Raw genomic sequence first — 24,647 nt, 5'->3', positions numbered from 1 at the left:
GGGCAGAAGACAAAATATTCAACCACCAAAGAAAAATACTAGTCTTACTCCAATTTCCCTCAGTGTTACCTTTCCCTGACAAAGCCAGGAAAATACAAGAAAGCTTTGTGATTTCACTTTTTCACATAATTTCTTAAATCTTTTTTTGAACCACACAAGAGCAAGTATTATAGAATATTAGCATTCATGAGGCAAAAGACTCTGAAATGATGCAAGTACTATACAGATAGCATGTTTACTGCATGACCTTTAAGTGTGGAATTAAGTGGAATCAAAGCTATGTATATAAACCATTTGCTCAAGCCACCATCATCTTAAATGTTTACTTCGTTTACTTCATTTTCTATCCCGCCTTTATTATTTTTACAAATAACTCAAGGCAGCAAACATACCTAATACTCCTTCCTCCTCCTATTTTCCCCACAACAGCAACCCTGTGAGGTGGGTTGGGCTGAGAGACAGTGACTATTTTATGCAACTTTTGGTGACTAAACACATGCCATCAGTACCTGTTACTGTCTAGCGGAAGATGGCATCAATCAATCAATCTTTAATACGGTCACAGACCAGAATGACAAATTAAAAAAAAGACATTGAAATACGTTAAAATACATTAAAAATACATTAAATGAAATGAACAAAACATATGTTTACAGATTAATAGAGTCGTCGAAGGGCAGTCAAGGTCTGCCTAATTTGCAGACAGGATAGCAAAATTTAGCTACGTTCAGGGAAACTAAGTCATTCTGATCAGATAGCAACAACTGAACATAAAAGATCAGAATTTCCTGGGTATTTTATCAAATGAGGGGTTATTAAATGGGTTCGTGAATCCTTATAAAGAATACAGTATAGCAGGACGTGTTCTATAGATTCAATAGCCCCTTGTCCACAGGGGCACAGTCTCAACTCGTATGGGACTTTTTTGTAGCGGCCCTCCAAAACTGCTGTGGGAAGCACATTAGAGCGTGCCAAAGTAAGTGCCCTCTGAAATCTGGAGACAGTTATAAGATTTAGGTATCTCGCTGGCTTATAAGAAAAGGCTTGATCACCCCAAAAAACACTCTTAGGCAAAGCTGACTGGTCCTGCTGGATTTCCAGGTCTTTGATACGCTGCTTGAATTTGCTAAGTGCATGAAGATGGCATCAAGTCTGGGTCTTGGAGTGTAACATGGGGCTTTCGCAGCACTCATTTCTAGTATTAATGAGGCACAGGAAAAGCAGATCTAATGAAATAGATTCTTTATTGCTGCACCATGCTTATATATTAAGCTTTTAAATATATAATTATATTGCCATTCAGTAAAGCTTTACATTCTCTTTATTTTAAATAACAGAGGGCTGAGTTAAAGTAAGACCACAATAGTAAAAGTCTCACATTTAGACCCCTTTACAATACAATGAATAGCCAGGAAGACTATACCAATAAATAATTAGAAATCCATTATTTTCATATCTTCTTTGGATTTAAAGGAGGTGACATTTCACTATATGTTAAGTAGATACTAGTCTGTTTTTATCCACAAAAACGAACAAAATACAAGACAGAGCGAGGGGACAGTTCATCAAGGAGCTGAATTCTGAGAAGCAGCTTCTAAATTCAATCATACTGGAAATTCATTCTAAATTTACTTACCATTCTCAGTAGTATGAACAAAGCTTTGTTCAGCCACTTTCACTTCCTATCTAGAAGCTAACTGGATCTTCACTTGACAATATTTTTAAAAAGTATTTTTACTTAAAGAACCCCAATGGCAATTACCAGAGGTAATTTCCTGTGCTTATATCATGTTAACTTTTCTAGATACTTGCAAGGAAGAGAAAAATACTAGGATGCTATTTAAAAAAACCTCACTCTGCTTTTTGTTCCAATAATTCACTGTTCATGTAAAGAATGAAAACAGAAAAAGGAAGTAGTTATGGTTTTTTTTCCCAGTATGATGTCCATTTATTCACTAGGGGGGCCTTATAAGTTGGCACAAGAAAGATCGTATAATGTTTGCCAAAAAAATTTCAAGCAATCCAGAATTTAACTTCCCTTCATTTTCCTAGTAAAATGCAGGAAAAGAAACATCCTGGCCAGGCTTTTATTTATGGTTCCTGAATAACAGACTAGTTCCATATGCTTTTAAATAAGCACCATTCCTTTAAGAGGTATGCTTCCCTTGGCATACCATTAAGAAATACACATCCAACTTCTTGACCTTAGCTGTAAAGAGTTATCAGTGCATGGAAAACTGTAGTAATTAGAGTCCACATCACATTTGCCAGATCAATGTCTCACTACAGTTAATCTACCAATGCAATTGCTGTAACACTGACAGTATTAGTATAGGAATAATAATGCCTCACAGAGTCTGGATAATCCAAATGGGATTTAGCTCTTTCCTTGTCAAATTCCTTTCTCTAATAACGAGCACATAATTCTAGAGAGGTAGGGTGGCACAGAACCCTGGCTGATCTACCCAGTGCTGGTTTCCACATTAAGCACTGCATTTCTCATTTCCCCTCAACTCTCTCTCTCTCTCAAAGCTACAATGGCCACAATGCATTTTCCATCTATCATCCATATTAATGGGGGGGGGGGAGTAACAAAGGACACAACGAACACTGGATAGTGGTAAGACACTCTTTACTTACAGACAAAGATCTTATTGACAGAATCTAAGTTGCCCCTTCTCTGCCCAATGTGTAAGTATATCATGATGATGCAGATTATGAAAGGTCAGGTAGAAAACCTCAGGACACTTCTCTATCTCTGCTATGCAATTCTGAACCTAGTCATTAAACTACTTGAGTATCTACATACATCCTAGATTTAATATACACAGAATGGGAAAACAGCACCGGTCCCATTTAGGAAATCTGACAATCAACTGCATATAGCCAGTCAGAACATGTTATCAACAGGTGATTGTAGATATCAGTACTGTGTACACATGGATGCATGTGGCCCCATACCTCAGTATAGCCAATAAAATAGTTAAATTTTCATACAGACCTTCACATAAGTGACCTTAATGTGTGCTGACCAGAATCAAACGATGTATACCTTAAAATATTGCACTGTATAGACTATGCCATGTGAGTATATTCTCATATCCTATTGAGTATGTCAAAGGGTAGAACTGATCAACATGATGGTAACTCCTACCCCCTCACAAGACTAATTTATGCTTCCACTACCAAGCAATGCTCCATCGGTCCATTATGGTATCATGCACGTACAGCACGCTCACTTATACATACACATTCCATGTTGAAAGTTGTGAACCACTTGAGTGAAACCCCAAGGATAGTAGAAGCAAAGGAACGTTACTATCGAACAGATATGCAGACATGCTAAACCTCCACGCCTCAATGTCCCCTACAAAAAAGCAGGAAAAAGTGGGTGGCCAAGTGCTTTTGCACCTAGTGGTGGCAGAATATTTTATTTCAAGAAGCAGAAATGAGATTTTTTTTAAAAAGTAAATAAATTTGACCACCTGATGAATAAGACATCTGGATTAGAAAACTGAGGATCTGCTCAGTTCCAGCTGTACACATTTGGAAGATAAGGCTGTAAGGCAAACAGCAAGCAACCTTAGCTTCTACTGTACCAACCCCAATATTCTTATACTTCAGTAAAAGCATTTATCTTCCTTCTTACCCAGCAGGAATGTCAATGTTCTGAAGGCTTGATCCATTTTCATTGGGCTTTTTTGGACTGCAATATCTGGTTGTATGCCAAATAGTACACTCATTACTTAAGACATGCAAATCATTTATCAGCAATGTAACGTACACATTACCATGTTTTCAAATCAGAGATTCTTCTGGGGACCTGTTTCTTGGAAGAAGAAAAAAATTAATCCAGATGCAGTAGTCAGTAACATAAATAAGGTGGGGGGGACTTAAATAAAACAAAGAAATGGGAACATTCAAATATAGAGAAAAAGATGTGAATTGCAAAAATGAACTCTGAACTGCTGCTTCATTAAGTCACACAAGAAAATGTCCCAGATTAACATTCAAGTCCTATGCTAGCCAAAAGATTATCCAGAGCTTCCAATTTTTGGTTAGCCTCTTCAATGGCACTGTACGTTTGAACATTGCTGGTTATGTGAAAACGGATGTCGTCAACAAGAGGAATAGAGTCTGTCTCCTGCCGTTCCTCCACTGCGTCAGCATTCTCTTTCACTGCTGCTGCAAATTCCTCAAACTCCACTAACTAAAGAAACAAGAGACAGATGAGAAGATGGATAAATTCAGAAGACTCTTTAACAGATGCCTTCGCTTTAACTGGCAGCAAAAGTAAATTCTCATTCAGAGTGCAGAATCCTGCAGCATATGAGTGCAAGTCAGCTGTCCCTCAAAGTCACTGTTTGCACTAATTCTGCTCTGAGGAGGGGGATCAGATAAACATGAAAAATATATCTTAAAAATACAGCCTTCTACTGCTGTAACAACAACAACAACATAGTGATGGCACAATCTTTTAAAAATAATTGCTAAGGATCTTGGGCTCAAACCATGACCCGTGGCCTTTTAGCCAGATTGCTTTTAAACACACAACTTCTCACAGGGGAATGTTTGCAAGCTCACTCACATCATAGTAAGTGTGTTTCCACCTCATGCTTCTGTTTTTGGTATCTTCTTCCAATAAGCTATAACAGTAAGGGTCTTCTTTGAATTCTGAACTCTGGGGAGATTAGCCCTATACCTCATACTGGTTTGGAGATCAGAGGGACAATTACAAAGAATCACTTATCAGCCTTATGTCAAACAAAACTGGGCCATGCTTGTTCCTATTTAAAAAAAAAACATAGGTGAGGAACCTTTGCATTAGTGAAACTGTTAATATTGGGGGGGGGGTATTTTCACAGACAGGAAAGAATTTCACACCTCCCTCAAAGCCTGTTAAGAAAAGAATGTTGCAACTTATGTGGGAGTGCTAATTAGAACCATTTATAAAATCAGTGAATTGACTAGGGTCCAAAACACTTAGGAAAAACTGGTGCTTGCCACATATATCTTCCATATTCCATAATTAAGTGTGAAATCAGATGGGAAGAAACAAGACCATTTTCTTCTTCTTTGGGGACAAACACTGGTATGGACATCAATGTATATAACTATACGATATACTACAGGCTACTTAAAGCACAGTTCAAAAATGATTACTCCATCAATTTAATTAGAACAATTCAAGTAGTTTTTTCTGTATGCTCTCAAAAGATACAACATAAACTCAAGGTTAAAGCAGTAGGATGCACCTGCTCTGCACATCACCTAAGTATTTATATGCTAATTCATACTCTTTTACAAATACCTTCTTGTAGCTTAAGCTGGTCCATGAGACCAAGATTTAGTATATGAAAATACAGAGCAGGTATTAATAATGAAGCCAGGGTTTTGTTTTAATATGGAAACTTGAACAATTATTTGCCATATGGCAAAAAAGTACACAAGTGAATTTATACACATAAGCTGGGTATAAATAATTCAAGGTTGGTATATATATATATATAAGGTGTTCTTCTCTCACAACGCAAACTGTGTCAGCCCATCTCATAAATACTTAGGATGAATATCTCATTCACGTGTTACTTCTCTATCTAAAAATAACAACTTGCTAAGCAAATAAGGCAAACAACTGGTTCAGACAAATCATTTTGATTTGCCTACCACTTCACAAATAATACAAAATACTTCATATTTATATTGCATATTTTCAAAGTATTATTTTAATACAGCAGCCATATAAATCAGGATGATATTTGTTCCAATATTAAGATTTTGGAGTAGAGGTTTTAAGCTGAAAAAAAGTGAAAAGGTCCAATGTATAATAGAGACTTTATAGCCAAATAAGGACATTCTCATACATGTTCTTAATTATATCAACTCTCACTTATACGGATGTAACACAATTGCCACTGAGGTTCTAAGAAGCCTAGGGATTAAATTAGCTGTTCTTATGAACTCATTTTCTTCATGACAAATTTAAATCACTTCAAAGAAATTCCTTCATTTTATAAAGGTTTGGCCTGAGGAAATTAAAACTGATCAAGTGTTGGTTAAAACCACAGAATACCATCTTATAGCAAGTGGCATAATTTGTTCTTTCAGACCAGTTCTGTCTATTTATGATTAGGTATTAATTCAATTATTTTCTTTTTTCTTGACCATGATTTTTTTGGAAGCAGAGAAACATATGCATATACAAGTGTATCATCACACATAACTTGAGGTGGATAAAAAATCAGGAATCTGACAGCACCCTTTCCAACTAATACATTTTATTAGAAGGCGTAAGTTTTCATGAGCTGCAGCTCACCTCATCAGATCATCTGATGAGGGGGGAATATCTATGACTGGTTTCAGCTGAATGTTAGGATTTTTGTTAGTGTTCATCTTTTTCTTCTATTTATACCACCTTTGATGGGATTGCTTTAAATTTAGGATTGTCTTGCTTCTGGCTAAACATGATACTTGTAACTATATATAGTATCTGTATTGATAACATTTTTTTTAGATGAAGAAACAGCTTCATCTCCATGGCAGAGTTTTCACATTTCTCACTATAATACGGGAAGTAGGGTTTATTTCACTTTATGACATCCCTTGCTATAGGCATCCATTCCTATAGAAACCAACTGTGGTTATGGTTATAACAAAAATAAAAAAACAAATTTTACAAATAAATAATTGCTTATAGTAACTATGGGCAGCTACTTAGCAGTTTTAAAGACCTTCAGTATCCACCATTAATTTGCAGCCTGCCACAGACAAATAATATCCATAGTAGCTGTCCTTCACCTCCCCTCTATTACCTTCTCAATTATCTTTGCCATATACTCTGTGCACTGATCTTCCAACCGGGTCAGCTGGAATAGCTTTGCAATCTTCCAGATGCTGACAACACTGTCCTCATCAAGAACCTGTGCCAAAGTTCTCCCACACAGACGCTTGAGCCCAGGTAACAGGTACATATCAGCGACACAAAGCACTTCATAGGCATTTTCAGGAGATAGCTGCTGGGACAAAAGGATATCAATACAACTAGACTCAGTATGAATCCAAACCAATATACTGCCCAACTGCAAGACAGACTGAAAGCCCAATCTGGATAAGGAGACCCAGATTCTAGCTCACCCTCAGACAAGTTCGTTCATTCTGGGCTGCTCATACGCTCTCTCCTCAATCTACCTCATAGGGCTGTTGTGGGGGGAAAACTGAAGGAGGTAGTGCTATGTATGGTGGCTAGAGTTCCTTGAGGAAAGGAGAAATATAAATCCAACAAATCTCAACAACAATATGAAAGATGTAAGATTGATAGTTTTTATGTCCACATGTGTACACAAAAAGCTAAATCTATAGTAGTAGTAATAGTCGTTTTATTTTAGAACAGAAGATGCTCTAGCTTCCCTTTCAGATCACCAAATAGATATCTCTGTATGTATATGATGTGAATTACTGAGAAAACTCAGAAGGCATTGCTAAGAGAGCTTTCTTACAAGAAAAGGGAGTGTGCACTGGCTAGGCTGGAGACACGCCACAGGCAGCAGCTGGTTTTAAGAGGGAGGCAAATTATCTTCTCAAGTTGGCTCATGATGTCATCAAAGAAATAAATTGAAAAGGTGAAATGAAATCCATTTGGTAGGTTCAAACTGATCAGTTTAGAAGATATTTGTCTCTATTATAGAAATTTGTCCTATGAATAATCTTGAGAAAAGATAGCAAATTAATTAAAACTTGAAGTTGGAAGAATCTCACAAAAGTTTCCCCATAGTTATTATATACCATAATTGAACAATAGTTCACAAGCAGATGTAATGTAAGTGACTTCTGGGATCATATTCCTCACCTCCCTGATCTGGATAGGTATAATTTAAGATTAATCAACCTACAATATTGTTAATGATTATACACAGCATTTATATTTTCAGTAACAGATGAATCTATATCATTCTATTAGATTTAACTAAATTAAGCTAATGATAAATGGTATTAATAAAATATATCCAGCTTTTATTAGCTTTACAGAGAGAAAAAATATATCTGAAACAAGATATCAGCAGCATGAACCTGGGGTGCTCTAGGAGCTGAAAAATATAGAGCTGAACACTGCATGTGGCCCCTAAGTTGCAGGTTGCCTATTCCTGGCCTATCTGAATATTACTATGTTATTGTTATTGTCAGCTCAGTTTAGACTGCTTAGCAAGGGAGCTCAAGAATACATTCCCAATAGCCATCAGTTGCTGTATGATCCCAGAACATAAGGCATGATCTTTAAAATTATAAAAGAGGGAAGTATACACAATTTTAGACCTTTTGTTTATCTCACAGTACTAATACAGATATTCTCACTTAACCACCATTCATTCAATGACCATTCAAACTTACAACAGTGCTGAACAAATGGTATTTATCACTGGTCCTCGAAGTTACAGCAATTGCAGTGCCCCCGTGATCACATGATCAAAATTCAGGTACTTGGCAGTTTGTCCACATTTACAACCTTAGGGTACACTTTAACTCCCCCCACCCACTTATCCACCCCCATCTCTGCCCTTTTGGACACCCTGCCCTCCACTGCCCCTGCCACCCCACACTTCAACCTGCAACCCCCTCTGCACCCCTAGCTGACCTCTGCTGTCTTCTTCCTCAGACGGAGGAAGAAGACAGCAAAGGCCAGCTGGAGGCAGCAGAGGTGGTGGAGTGCAGGGCAGCAGGGTGGCAGAGGGCAGGGCAGCGGAGTGCAGGGTGGCCAAAAGGGCAGAGACGGGAGGGAGATAGGAGGGTGACGGGAGTTGAAGCACACCCTGTGGTTATAAATGCAGGCAGGCTGTGAAGTGCCCAAATTTTGATCACATGACTATGGTGGGGGGCGCTGCAACAGCCATAACTTCGAGGACTGGTCATAAATACCATTTGTTCAGTGCCATAACTTCAAATGGTCGCTGAACGAATGGATGTTAATGAGGACTACTTGTATTGTATTTACAAAGGACACCAAGCTACGGGGAGTAGTTAACACCGTAGAGAACAAAAGCATGATTCAAATGACCTTGACAGTGCAACTAGAAACTGTTTTTAGCTAGCTGAAGGAAAACAAGGACAGATGGCTTGCTTGGCAGCTTTACTGTTGCCCTGCAGGGCAGCAAAGGAAAAAGAAAAGTGCACAATCTCAAACAACATTCCACAGAGCAACAAGAGCTCCCACAACGATCTATTCTCTACAGAACAGTATCCCAAAACTGTGGAGAGACATCTCTTCCTGGCGCAATCAATTTAGGGATAAGACTGAGACGATAACCGAGCTTTCGCATTAGAAAGAAGTCACTATCACTATCTTTCACTTAGGTGTGTAGAAGAGCAAACACGGTCATTCTAAGACACACAACAGGCAAAAAGTAATTCTTGCAGAGAGCAACCCAATGCCTCAAATCCATTCAGAGGAAAGGCTGCAGCTATTCTTGGCCTGTGTTCCTGCCTTTCAGTGCATGATGTCTGAATTCAATGCAGTGAAATTAGGCTAGCTCATTGTGAGATATACATTCAATCTTCCTTGGGGATGAGGTCTCTGCCTTCTACTTTACCTGTCACACCACTAGCTGATGAAACACCAGGGCTGAGATTGTTAATTTTCCTTTTTTGTTGTTTATACTCAGAGAAATATGGCAGACCATCCTTTTTCTCATGACTTTATCTTAAAGTCCCTTTTGCCCAAAGACCACTGCTGATTTGACCGCTCTATAACGGATCATCGAATATGAGAGTTATCACACTTCCATTTTATACTGAAAATTCACCATTTGGAAAAAGATATTTAGTGGGCAAGTGTCTATAACCATTTTGACATCACGAACACCATACTACTGTTTCATGACCACTATCTTTTTGAAGAATTCTCATTAAGCTTCAGTTCATCAGAATTGAATTGTCAGAATATGGTGCAGAAAATATAGTAGCCATGCTATAGAGTTCAGTCCCATTAAGATTTCTTTCTAAATTTTAAAACTGCAACCACGGCTTTGCACTAGATGCGACAAGAAAATGCAGCATAAAGCCAGCATAAACTATTTTTAGCTCTGGCCAGTTTGCTAATTGTGCACTGCCCTCTACTGGCAAACTGGCCACTGTGTGCCATCAGGCTTCCTCTAAAGTCACCTTTCAGTTGAGCTCAACTCCTGGTCACTTCATGGATACATTCAAATAGTATTCTTGGCAACAAGAATTACTAACATTGCTGCTTCTGGGACATTTCTGTCATCTTCCCAATTAAGCCAACAGTATACCTTACAGAAAAAGGGACGCGGTGGCGCTGCGGGTTAAACCGCTGAGCTGTCGATCGGAAGGTCGGCGGTTCGAAACCGCGCGGCGGGGTGAGCTCCCGTTGCTCGTCCCAGCTTCTGCACACCAAGCAGTTCGAAAACATGCAAATGTGAGTAGATTAATTGGTACCGCTTTGGCGGGAAGGTAACGGCGTTCCGTGAGTCATGCTGGCCACATGACCCGGAAGTGTCCTATGGACAACGCCGGCTCCAAGGCTTTGAAACGGAGATGAGCACCGCCCCCTAGAGTCGGACACGACTGGACTTTACGTCAAGGGAAACCTTTACCTTTACCTATACCTTACAGAAATATTCCCCGTTATTATCAGGAATAAGTATGTATGTATGTATGTATGTATGTAAAGAGAGGAGGAATCCAGTAAACAGTACAGATTTAATAAACAGGATTCTTTTAACCAGAAAAATTCATTAGTCACATTCAAATATGCCTTCACTGCTTATTAATAAAGTCTCCAGTAAAATACAGGCAAAAGACTGGTAGATAAGTTACCCAAGGATCACAAAGATTGCAGCAAGATAGAGAAATATCCTGAAAGAATCAAGAAAGGCTGCAAGGGATCATGCAACCATAATTTAATGATCTCTTTTATTTACCTGCATACAAGTGTAACAAGCATCACACAATGCCAATTCTGCCCTTTTAATTTTGCTCTATAGCAGAGTCATCCTTGCTAGAATGAATAGTCTAAAATATGTCATGCTCAGAAAGAACCACCCCAGCCTCACCTCCGTGTCATCACTGTAGATGTAATAAAGAACTCTGATGAAGATCTCCTCTGAAATGTCATGAAGGGTCACCACAGGGATACTAGGTTGGGTCTGTAGCTCCTCACTCTCCGAGAAGTGGTCCTCTAGAAGGGCTTTGAAATAGTCACTTCGGCCACAGAAAAATGCCTTCCAAAAGAGAAGAACATGTAGGTGTATGCCTCTGTGTGTGGGTGTGTATGTATGTGTGGGTGTAGGTGTATAGGTGTATACACACACACACACACACACACACACACACAGAGGAATCTTCTTGGTTAAAATAAGCAAGTAGCAGGATCCAGAAAAGGGTCTGTGACACTAAGCCAAGCAAGGCAACCACCCCAAACATTTTGAAGATCAAGAATGGAGAGGGAGACCCCTTGCTTCATTGTGTTTGCCATCTTCTATTTTTACTGTTTTATTGATTTTACTGTAATTTGGTTGTTGCAAGCCACCCAGAGTTGTTGAGAACTGGACGGCATACAGGTTTATTATTATTATTATTATTTACTGTAATCTGATAGCACATTCCCATTCTGGAAACGGATTTTCCTGCAAGATGTCCCATAAATAACTGAATTATCATTGGTTCTATACATGACCTTTTAATACTGAGGAATTCAACAAGAAACTGCCTGTCAAGTCAATGCAACCCATACCTTGTGACAAAGGAAACTGTAATTTGACACTCGGAAACACAGATCAGGATAACTACTGAAGCTGTCGGTGCTATCAAAAGGCAATTCTCCAAAACCTACCTACACACAAACAAATAAATTCTTGTTACCATCTAAACAACTTTAATCGTTGACCATATATTTAATAACAACGTAACAATACATAAATATACAATTATCTATATATAAAATATACAGTTATATATACAAATATATAATAATATAAAACATGATAATCTGAGATGCCAAAGGAGTGGAGAAATATTGCCTTTTTGCCACTTTTATCACCACAATGTAGGCTTGAACCTGAGCTCTTATCTGGGTCTGATCAGATTCGCTCTTTGTCTTAACCTCAGTGATATTCTCGGTGTCTCCTCGGCCACTCCATCTCTCAGGATCACATCAGTAAACTAAGGAATGCCCTCAGATCTGTGAGTTGGGAGAGGCTGCTTGGGGGTAATACTAAAACTGCTGTCCTTAGATTTTCAAATCCATACTCCTTGTTGCATCATAGAATCTAATATTCTCTGCAAGACATATAAGCTGTAAACCAGCATTATTTATATATGTATCTTCAAATACATTAAACAAACACATCTTTGTTGAATCCCTCCTTTGTGTTATTTGCTAAGCATTCCTTTTAGTTTCATGCATGCTTTACTTCCATCGCTGAGCTGCCGATCGGAAGGTCGGCGGTTCGAAACCACACAGCGGGGTGAGCTCCCATTGCTCGTCCCAGCTCCTGCTCACCTAGCAGTTCGAAAACATGCAAATGTGAGTAGATCAATAGGTACCGCTTCGGCGGGAAGGTAACGGCATTCCGTGTCGTCATGCTGGCCACATGACCCGGAAGTGTCTATGACAACACCGGCTCTAAGGCTTAGAAACGGAGATGAGCACCGCCCCCTAGAGTCGGACATGACTGGACTTTACGTCGAGGGAAACCTTTACCTTTACCTTTTACTGCTGTTAATGTATTCAGCAACCAACCTTCAACTTCATATTCATGCAAAATATGCCATAATTCAAAGCTATCTGCTTTATCACATGCTCTATCTAATAATTCATTCTATTCTTACTAAACAAATGACAGGAGGAGGAATTACTGAAAAAGAAAATGTTTCTATTAGCAGAAAAGTTACCATACATAACAAGGGCCAGCAGAGAGATCACCTGGCATACGCCAAATAAATACAATAAAGGCTGTCTGTCTTACAAGAAATTTGGTGTAAAAATTACTTATGTGAACTTTCTGCTTATAGAAAATCAGAAAATTTTGTCCCAGTGTTTGGATTTATAGACCAAAGCCCTTTATGAGGACCATATTTTATTAGTTTACTTTTGTTAACTGAGCCAAAAATGCAGGGGGACTGGAGAAAAATATAAAATGGATTTAACATAGAATTAAAAACACATAATGCCTGAGTTCTGAATGCTCATCAATATAATCCACATGCAGTCAAAGGATGTGTGCAACTTCATATATTCCATTTATCTGGCATGTGCTCATGCTTCACTTTTCTGCAACACGTTCTCCCATATGCAATGAGAACTTTGGCAACTCCTCCTTGGAACAGGAGTGAAATTCATATATATTTGGGACAGTATGAAGCACAGGAGCATTCACACAACTATACATTGCAACCTATTATAAATTGAAAAGCACATTTTTTCTATATCTAAAAATGCCAGTATATTTCAAAGGGAAACAGAAAATAAAGAAGCCTGGCATTCAGAATTGGCAAACTCCAAACATCAAAGCTCACATGCCTAAGGCTAGAGGAAATGGGGTCTGAAGATCTAAATGCACAGAAACATGCTCTTAGGGGTTTTTTTGTTTTCTTAATACTGGATTGATTAAGAATACAAATCTTTTCGCTACCATGGAAAAGGATAACATTGCTACCAAAATACGATGACTCCTGAAATAGAACTATCTGAGCTGGCAATATTGACAACGTCAAGTTCCTATGCCTTTGCCAAGGTATTACAAAAAGTGAGACAAGGGAAGTTTCATCAGGCTCCCAGTTCAGGAGGTCACAATGCAGTTATGAATAGGTGAACTGCCCATCAAGATTATGTAACTCAGGTTACCCTAAGGCATATGACAGCCACATCCCCCCCGCCCCAAATGAGATGGACTCAGTTATGTTCCTGCTCCTTTAAAGCTTTTGGAATCTGAAGTGCCATCAACTTTTATATGTGATACATCTTAGCTTTCACCAGAATTTTACCACGATGGAAGTAATTCAGTCTCTGTTCTTGAAGAAACTGTTTCAGGTAGCACACTGCATATCTACAGTATTCCCCTATCTGGAGGGCAGATTTATCTACAGTTATATGAAAAAGTAAGTACACCCCACTGAATCTTTTGAAGTATTTAAACATATTTCAACAGACATTTGATCTTCATTTCAACAGTACCGATAAAGGAAATACAGTAAATATCATGCAACATTTACATTTTGTAGTCCACTGTGTAATTTAAACAAACATAAATGCAAATTTCATGCGTGGAAAAATTAAGTACACCCCTACATTTATCACTACCTCAAATACCTAAAATTAGAATCAGGTGCACCTAATCAGATGCAAATGATTAGAAGACCGTTAGAGAGGATGTGGGAGGAGCCATTTTATTGAAACCTCAGACATTTAAGTTTGATTGGCTCTTTGTTATTGAAGTGTGTGGTATCACCATGTCTAGATCAAAAGAACTTTCTGAGGCCTTCAGAAAGGTTATTGATGTCTATAAATCTGGGAAGGGATTTAAAAAGAGCACCAAATAACTGGACATCAATAATTCCACTGTCCAGAAGGTCATCTAAAAGCAGAGATGATTTCAAACAACTGCCAGGTTGGCCAGACCAGGCTGTCCCAGCAAGTTCAGCCCAAGAGCAGAACGCAAGATGCTGAAAGAAGTCTCTAAGAACCCCAGAATGTTATCATGTGACCTATAGGTAGCTCTCGCCACTACTGAGGTCAAAGTGCATGAGACTACCATTAGAAAGAAGCTGCACAAATTAGACCTACGTGGGAGGTGCGCCAGGAGGAAACCTTTGCTGTCCAGAAAGAACATCAGGGCAAGCCTAAGGCAAAGACCAGGACAACTATGTGCTCTGGACAGATGAGGCAAAAACAGAGTTATTTAACCGCAGTACTAGAAGACATGTTTGGTGAAAACCAGAGACAGCATTTCACCAGAAGAACCTGATACCAACTGTAAAGCATGGTGGCGGAACTGTTATGGTTTGGGGTTGCTTTGCTGCATCAGGGCCTGGGCAACTCACCAACACAGAATCCACTGTGAATTCTTGATTGTGCCAGAGAGTGCTTGAGGATAATGTGAGACACCTATCAGAAGACTAAAGCTCCACCAAAAGTGGGTTGCCAAAAATTGCCAAAGGGGGCAATTAGAGCCAAGGGTGTACTTACTTCTTCCACAGAAGGAAATGTCTGTTAATTTTTTGTTGAATAAATGATTGCAAAGTCAATTCTTCATATTCTTTTTTTGTTCAATTACATTGCCTTTATCTTTATATACTGTATGAATGAAGATAAAATATTGTTATGTCCACGTTTGTTAAAAAAAAGAAACTTTACATGGGGTGTACTTACTTTCTCACATGATTGTAGGATTACATTTTGGTTAAGGTGAGTTTCCTTCCCAAAGCAACTGGCTCCCCTTAACCATTGTAATAATCTCTGATATAGTTGATATATGCCTGTAAAGTTACATTTATATGGATTTTCCCTGCAGTCTTTACTGCCTTTGGGTTATGGGACAGAAAGACAGAAGAAACAAAATAAAATCCTTAACACCATTATGTGGGATAATCAACCTTTTGGCCAAATCAGCAAAATGGACATATTAGCGCATTTTAGTATTTTATTTCCTAGAATCTTAGTTGGCAGATATAGGAAAATATGATGTATATGGCTTAGAAGCAGCAAAATACTGGCTCAAGTGCTATTGAACTAATACAGAAAAATGTGTAATGGAATTTTAGCCCTGCTTGTGAATAATTTATAAGGACACTCTGGCAAAGATTATATTTCTTTTTCTCTGATTGGGATTATACTATATTATGAAGGGTAGTAAGGTTTTTGTATGACTGCCAGCAGAAAGTGAAAACAGATAATGTCTAATTTAGCAATTTTGGCTGCTTTTATCTCATAAGCTACAAAGCCTTCATTTATTTATTTGATTTAGGTGCATCCAGACTCCAAGACAACTCTGGACGGCTCACAATATGACAAGTAATAATAATAAAAAAATACAAAATAAAATATAAGTAAACAAGATTGGCATCCAGCCAAACAATGCACAGTATATACAAAAACATATCTAGCAAGGGGACCACATCTGCTCTATCCAAGACCTGGTAGAACAGCCAGATTTACAAGGCCTTCTAGAAGCGATCAGGGTGGAAGCCACACAAATTGCTCAGGGAACCTCATTCCAGAGGGCAGATACTGTGACAGAGAAGACACACTTCCTAGATCCTGACAGATGGCACTGTTTAATCGAAGGGACCTGGAGTGTACCAACTCTGCCAGCTTTTAGCAGATGGGCAGAAATCATGGAGATAGGCGGTCCCTCAAATAACCTGGCCCTATGCCCCGTGGGATTTGTAACCAGCGCATTGAATTGCATTTGGAAGCACAATGGCAACCAAGGTAGCTCATGAAACAATGGTGTCACGTGGGCATATTGAGGAATGCCCATCACTGCCAGCACCAGTGTTTTCTGGACTGGCTGAAGGTTCGAAGTGGTTTTCAAAGGTAGCTTCATGTAGAGCATACTGCAGTGGTTGAGCCATGAGGTGACTAGGGCATGAGTGACTGAACAGGAAGCGGTGCAACTGGTGCACCTTGGCCATAGCTCCCACATGACCTTTGAGTAGGAACTGGAGCCAAAATGACCCTAGATTGCACACCAATCTTGAATGGGGAAGTGCAACTCCATGCAAGTGAGAGACAGAAAATCCCTGGATCTGGGGGGCCCTAACATCCACAGCCATTCATTCTTGATGGGATTAAGTTGGAGCCAGTTTCTCGTCATCCAGACTCACACAGCCTCCAGGCACTGGGACAGGACCTTGACATCATCACTTGGCCAGCTTGGGGTCCAAATATATATTTGGTATCATCAGCGTATTGATGATACCGAACCCCAAACTGGCAGATGATCTTGGTTTTATGTAGATGTTGAACAGAAGGGGAGAAAATATCAAACCCTGTGGCACCCCACAACACTGACTGGAACATGAAGAAAGGAAGGGAACATTTTATTATTATTACTTGTCATGAAGAAACTTCAGCAAAGGATCATTACCTTGTCGTGGTGCTGGAGCTTGAGCACCTCAATGATGGCATGAGCTAAATCGTGAAGGGCCACCCAAGACGGGAAGGTCATGACAGAGAGGTCAGACTAAACGCGATCCCTGGGGAAGGTAATGGCAACCCACCCCAGTATTCTTGCCGTGAAAACTAAATGGATCAGTACAACCAGAGATCTGTCGGTATACCATCGGAAGATGAGACCCCCAGGTCGGAAGTTGGTCAAAATGCTACTGGGGAGGAACAGAAGATGAGGTCAACTAGCCCCAGACGTGGTGATGCAGCTAGCTCAAAGCCGAAACGACAGCTAGCGGCCAACGGTGCTGGTGGTGAGCAGCGAACCCGATGTTCTAAGGATCAACACACCATTGGAACCTGGAATGTAAGATCTATGAGCCAGGGCAAATTGGATGTGGTTATTGGTGAGATGTCAAGATTAAAGATAGACATTCTGGGTGTCAGTGAACTGAAATGGACTGGAATGGGCCACTTCACATCAAATGACCACCAGATCTACTACTGTGGACAAGAGGACCACAGAAGAAATGGAGTAGCCTTCATAATTAATAGTCAAGTGGCTAAAGCAGTCCTTGGATACAATCCAAAAAACGACAGAATGATCTCAATTTGAATTCAGGGCAAGCCATCTAACATCACAGTGATCCAAATATACGCCCCAACCACAGATGCTGAAGAAGCTGAAGTAGAGCAGTTCTATGAGGATCTGCAGCACCTACTGGACAACACACCTAAAAGAGATGTTATTTTCATCACGGGAGACTGGAATGCTAAGGTGGGCAGTCAAATGACACCTGGAATTACAGGTAAGCATGGCCTGGGAGAACAAAACGAAGCAGGACATAGGCTGATAGAATTTTGCCAAGACAACTCACTCTGCATAACAAACACTCTCTTCCAAACAACCTAAGAGATGGCTTTATACATGGACTTCACCAGATGGACAACACAGAAATCAGACTGACTACATCCTTTGCAGCCAAAGATGGCGGACATCTGTACAGTTGGTAAAAACAAGACCTGGAGCTGACTGTAGTTCCGATCACGAACTTCTTATTGCACAATTTAGGATCAGACTAAAGAGATTAGGGAAAACCCACAGATCAGCTAGATATGAGCTCACTAATATCCCTAAGGAATATGCAGTGGAGGTGAAGAATCGATTTAAGGGACTGGACTTAGTAGATAGGGTCCTGGAACAACTATGGACAGAAGTTCGCAACATTGTTCAGGAGGCAGCAACAAAATACATCCCAAAGAAAGAGAAAACCAAGAAGGCAAAATGGCTGTCTGCTGAGACACTAGGAGTAGCCCAAGAAAGAAGGAAAGCAAAAGGCAACAGTGATAGGGGGAGATATGCCCAATTAAATGCAAAATTCCAGAGGTTAGCCAGAAGAGATAAGGAATTATTTTTAAACAAGCAATGCGCGGAAGTGGAAGATGACAACAGAATAGGAAGGACAAGAGACCTCTTCCAGAAAATTAGAACCATCAGAGGTAAATTCCAGGCCAAAATGGGTATGATCAAAAACAAAGATGGCAAGGACCTAAGAGAAGAAGAAGAGATCAAGAAAAGGTGGCAAGAACATACGGAAGACCTGTATAAGAAGGATAACAATATCAGGGATAGGTTTGACAGTGTGGTCAGTGAGCTAGAGCCAGACATCCTGAAGAGTGAGGTTGAGTGGGCCTTAAGAAGCATTGCTAATAACAAGACAGCAGGAGACGACAGCATCCCAGCTGAACTGTTCAAAATCTTGCAAGATGATGCTGTCAAGGTAATGCATGCTATATGCCAGCAAATTTGGAAAACACAAGAATGGCCATCAGACTGGAAAAAATCAACTTATATCCCCATACCAAAAAAGGGAAACACTAAAGAATGTTCAAGCTATCGAACAGTGGCACTCATTTCACATGCCAGTAAGGTAATGCTCAAGATCCTGCAAGGTAGACTTCAGCAATTCATGAAGCGAGAATTGCCAGATGTACAAGCTGGGTTTAGAAAAGGCAGAGGAACTAGGGACCAAATTGCCAATATCCACTGGATAATGGAAAAAGCCAGGGAGTTTCAGAAAAACACCTATTTCTGTTTTATTGACTATTCTAAAGCCTTTGACTGTGTGGACCATAACAAATTGTGGCAAGTTCTTAGCGGTATGGGGATACCAAGTCATCTTGTCTGCCTCCTGAAGAATCTGTACAACGACCAAGTGGCAACAGTAAGAATACGGAACAACGGACTGGTTTAAGATTGGGAAAGGAATACGGCAGGGCTGTATACTCTCACCCTACCTATTCAACTTGTATGCAGAACACATCATGCGACATGCTGGGCTGGAGGAATCCAAGGCTGGGGTTAAAATCACTGGAAGAAACATTAACAATCTCAGATATGCAGATGATACCACTTTGATGGCTGAAAGCAAAGAGGAACTGAGGAGCCTTATGATGAAGGTGAAAGAAGAAAGTGCAAAAGCTGGCTTGCAGCTAAACCTCAAAAAACCAAGATTATGGCAACCAGCCTGACTGATAACTGGCAAATAGAGGGAGAAAACGTAGAGGCAGTGAAAGACTTTGTATTTCTAGGTGCGAAGATTACTGCAGATGCTGACTGCAGTTAGGAAATCAGAAGACGCTTAATCCTTGGGAGAAGAGCAATGACAAATCTCGATAAAATAGTTAAGAGCACAGACATCACACTGACAACAAAGGTCCGCATAGTTAAACCAATGGTGTTCCCAGTAGTAACATATGGCTGCGAGAGCTGGACCATAAGGAAGGCTGAGAGAAGGAAGATCGATGCTTTTGAACTGTGGTGTTGGAGGAAAATTCTGAGAGTGCCTTGGACTGCAAGAAGATCAAACCAGTCCATCCTCCAGGAAATCAAGCCAGACTGCTCACTTGAGGGAATATTAAAGGCAAAACTGAAATACTTTGGTCACATAATGAGAAGACAGGACACCCTGGAGAAGATGCTGATGCTAGGGAGAGTGGAAGGCAAAAGGAAGAGGGGCTGACCAAGGGCAAGATGGATGGATGATATTCTAGAGGTGATGGACTCGCCCCTGTGGGAGCTGGGGGTGTTGACGACCAACAGGAAGCTCTGGCTTGGGCTGGTCCATGAAGCCACGAAGAGTCGGAAGCGACTGAACGAATAAACAACATGAAGAAAGGAAGGGAACCACCATAAAACACTGTTCCCAGTTCCCAACCCCCACAACCGGTCCAAATGGATACTGTTATTGATGGTACTGAAAGCCACTAAAAGATCAAGGAGCACAAAGAAGGTGGCACAAGCCCTATCCCGGCTCCAGCAGAGGTAAACAACAGGCACAACCAAATCTGTCTCTGTATAAAACCTCACTGAAACTGAGATAATCTGCTTTCTCCAAGGTTCTCTACAACTGCAGTCCAATCACTTTCTCAACAACCTTCCTTAAAAAGGGAGGACTGGAGACAGGACAGTAAATTGTCCAGAATTGTTGGGTCCAAGGACAGCCTCTTGAGGAGAAGGCACACCACTGTTTCTTTCCAGGCTGAAGGCACCACCCACTCCCAGGCCAACACCACAGCAAGGACCTAACTAAAGGTCATCTCCCAGGCCATCTTAACAACTCAGGAGAAACCTAGATCTAATAAACAGGTGGCCAAACATGGCAGGATAATAAGCAACATGTAATTCTGTTAAATTATTCAAATGGAAGAATGCATCAAAGAGATGGAAATAAGGAATGAAGTATTTCCTACCCTGAATTCAGCTGGCAAGGCACACTCTGCTAGCAGAGCTAGGTCTTCCTGCAACCGTGAATTACCTGATGGTTCAATTGTCAGCACCTTTACACAGGTCCCTGGCTTGGAAGAAACTGAAAGAAACAAAGCAAAAGTATCAAAACTTTAAAAGCTTGAATATTTTATCAGTATGTCCTAATGTGAGCTAGACGTGTGGAGCGTTAGCCTGTGATTTACATACCTACATATTTCAGAGTAAGTAATATCATGCAAAGTACAGAAAAGGGAGGAGATACAGTAAGCAACCCCCCCCAAAAAAAACCATTAAAGACATAAGAAAAATACCGCTAAGTATAGTTTACACCAAACCATTCATTATATCTTTCTATCCTTTACTCCACTGCATCCATTCATATGTATAATTCTTAAATTATGGACTACTTGCACTCCAAGCATCGGTTCATGCATTTTAACCAAGTCCATTATTTCTAGCATATTTACATTTCTAATTAAAAATTTAATTAGAATTTAATTAATTTAATTACAAATTTAAAAGCTCATTTAAAATACTTGCTAAAATAAATATTAATAAAATAAAAAGGTAAGACGACAGATCCCCACTGCCTCTATAAACTAATATTAGTAAATTACGGTATTTGGTATCTTCTATCTAATAATAAATACAGGTAGTCCTTGCTTAATGACTGCCCTGTTTAGCAACCATTTGAAGTTACAACAGTACTGAAAAGGTAACTTTATGACAGGTCCTCACGCTTACAACTGTCACGTGATCACCATTAATGCACTTCACAGCTGGCTTCCTACAAGCAGAGTCAATGGAGAAGCCAGCAGTAAAATCGCAAGTCGCATTCATGTGATGCCTCACTTAACGACGAGTGATTTACTCAACAACTGCAGGAATGACATTGTTAAGTCTGCCGTGGTCAGGTGATGTTTCACTTAACGACTGCACCACTTAGCAATGGAGTTGCTGGTCCCAATTGTGATCATTAAGCAAGGACTACCTGTATTGTTAGTTCAAATGGAAAGTGGAACAAGTTTCCATAAACTTGTTTAATTTAAGGCCTTGTTCAACTTGTTGGGCAAAGCTTAAAATCTTTTCACTCTTCTGTATCTGAGCACTGAAATTCAGTGCTGCTGCTCGCTTGCTTTAATTTGATCGGTGCTGGTTCTTGCCAGCAAATTTCTTACCAGCTGTTTGTTTTTCTCAACAGCTTTGTTTAAGTCAGTAAGAGGTACTAATTTTAATTTCTTGAAGACTTTTAAGACTTGTCAGTGCTTATAATACACTGAGATCTTTTGGGATTTTCTGATAAATTTATACAAAAAAAAAAACAGTAAGAAAAAAATTCTTCTCACAAGGCTACGTGAAAATATTCCCAAATTGAAATGAATTATGACAAAGATATTTGAGTCTTCTGATGATCTTATCTTTTACCAAGCTGATGAAGAGCTCTTAACAGTATTTAAGTGGAAGCTTTGCAAAATCTAGCATTTATACCCTTCAGAGGCCCACCTTTTTCAACTTTCAAAATTGTCTAACATCAAACCCAAGTTCAATGAATTAAACTAATTAAAAAAATGAAGAATTAGGTTCTCTGTTCTAATGAAAAAGTTGCACAGATGAATATTTGTATGCTTATGGGTTTTTTCCTCCAGATTGTTCCAGTCACAGTTGCAATTTTCTAGGACTATTTCTATTAAAAATGATCAAATTAAATGTCTCATTCACCACAGAAGCAACTTCTATCCCAGAAGTAATTTCTATCCTACATCTGACTCTAATTTCCCCTGATATCCTAGAGGTTCATATACTTTTGCCATACACAAATATATAGCTTTGCATCATTTTCCTCAATAAATAAACGAACAAGAATACTGTTTTAACTCATTTGTTTAATTAGGTTCTAACTAGCTGCAGGACTTGTGTGGAGAACAGGTCAAGTTTTATGTCATATTTATGCCAAAATATTGAAAATTCAAAAGGGTTCCCAAACTTTTAAGCACCACTGTATAATGCCACATAAGGCACAAACCATTAGCAGAGGTGGACATTATATCTTATTGCTTGAAAGTCTACTCCCAGCTATGAAAAACTAGAATTTTGTTCCTTCCCACTCCTTCCTTTCCTATAGAGAACACTAACTCACAATATGATTTCCAGAAAGTTAATTCTTGTTAACAGCAGGGAGTTTCCATATGAAGTCTGGCTAAGTAGTAGGAGGTAGGCTAAATATTCTAGTATAGAGGTATCTAAGTAATACTACATTGTGGATAAAATTACACTGCAAGCATTTTTTTTTCCAGATTTCCATTTATTCCATATAAAAACCTGCCTACTATTACTAATCAGTTACTAATAGGTCCAAGTTAAAAAGAAGATACACACATATTACTCTGAAAAGCAAACAGCACACATATTTATATTAATGTTGTTAAGCAGAAACAGAGCTAAGCCTACTTAACTGATAGCCACCTGGTGACCATGCTTTGGGTGACTCAGTCCCTCCTGGTTAAGAAGGGGTTGGCGGAACCCTTGCAGGCCCACTGTGAGGGTTATGCTAAGCATTTGTTGGATAAAGTTGCATGCATTCACTTGGACCTGACTTTTGGCTGCATTGCTGCTATGGAGATGACTGGGGTTCAGTTTCATCCAGTTATCTGGGCTGAGTTTGATCTGGTGACTGCCAAGGAAGTGGGAGATCTACAGTATATCCCATCTTTCCTCCAAGAACTCAAGGGAGCATACATAGGGATCTCCCTTCACTTTATCTCCACAACAGCAACTATGAATGGGCTGAGGAGGGATGACTGGCTCCAAATCACCTAGTGAGTTTCCACAGTAGACTTGAACCTAGCTCTCCCCTGTCCTAAACCAGATTTTGTCTTGTTTAGTTGTGTGGTCACTTCCAACTCTTTGGACATCAATTTGTCAGGATTGTCTTTCAGGAACTGCGTGTCTGAGTACCCTGAGTCCTTTGAGTCATGCTTATGTTATCAGATATAGCATCTAGCCAGTTACCTTCCATCAGCTTCTTTTTCAACTGCCTTTAATTCTTCCCAGTTTCAGGGTCTTCACTGGTGACTCTTGCCAGTGCATGATGTGTCCAAAGTATTTAACCTTTAGCTTCATTATTAGTGCTTCTAGTGGGCAGCATGGTACTATGAAGACCCAAATGACTTAAAACTGAACTACTTCAGAGCCTGTCCACTTCCACTAGAAGACTCAACTTTAGCTTGATAGTCTCTGCACTTGATACAATTTCAAGATTCAAGGGATATAGACAGAAGATAGTGTTTTAGTGCCATGACCCATTTGTTTCTTTTCATAACACACTGAAGACGTTTTATTTTGGTGGGCTTTAATCAGTTGTGCAATTTTAGACACCGTGATTGCCAATTATAATATTTTAATCCATTTCATATTGTGAAACATATTAATTACCAAAAGTAAATTTATCTAAGAGAAATGGCTCCTCTTCCATTTTCCTATAAAGAATGTCAGTAAGATAGGGAGACTTACCAAATTCATACACCTTTTTACATTTGGTTTCTAAGTCTTCAATGAGATCCTGGAGCTGACATTGTTTGGCCAATCTCTTGCAGTCATTCACATATTCTACATCTATGTCTAAACAGCCTGGTAAACAAAAGAACAATGCAAATCATCCTTTCACTTAAATCTTCCAATTCATTCCAGTTTCTGTTTACCAAGGTCTCTCTCTCCCTCCATACAAACCATAGATATAAACTTAAACTCTAGCACCACCCT

At 39.5% G+C, this 24,647-nt stretch overlaps 1 protein-coding gene across 3 annotated transcripts in view; it reads right to left on the bottom strand.

The window, feature by feature from the left end:
• Positions 1-1,225: 1,225 nt before the first annotated feature.
• Positions 1,226-24,647, bottom strand: part of ABTB1 (ankyrin repeat and BTB domain containing 1) — a 35,821-nt gene continuing 12,399 nt past the window's right edge. For all 3 annotated transcript variants that reach the window (XM_063291696.1, XM_063291697.1, XM_063291698.1), the window contains 6 exons: positions 24,399-24,515; positions 20,873-20,988; positions 11,744-11,842; positions 11,064-11,231; positions 6,813-7,013; positions 1,226-4,210 (listed from right to left, as the gene is read on the bottom strand). In XM_063291696.1, the coding sequence (XP_063147766.1) occupies positions 4,004-4,210; positions 6,813-7,013; positions 11,064-11,231; positions 11,744-11,842; positions 20,873-20,988; positions 24,399-24,515 (908 nt within the window). In that variant the 3' untranslated portion in view covers positions 1,226-4,003. The remainder of the gene's footprint in view (positions 4,211-6,812; positions 7,014-11,063; positions 11,232-11,743; positions 11,843-20,872; positions 20,989-24,398; positions 24,516-24,647) is intronic.

Source organism: Candoia aspera, chromosome 2 (assembly GCF_035149785.1).
Source record: "Candoia aspera isolate rCanAsp1 chromosome 2, rCanAsp1.hap2, whole genome shotgun sequence".
Taxonomy (NCBI): domain Eukaryota; kingdom Metazoa; phylum Chordata; class Lepidosauria; order Squamata; family Boidae; genus Candoia; species Candoia aspera.
The sequence above is the reverse complement of the archived record's forward strand: the minus strand, read 5'-3'. Positions and strand labels throughout refer to the sequence as shown.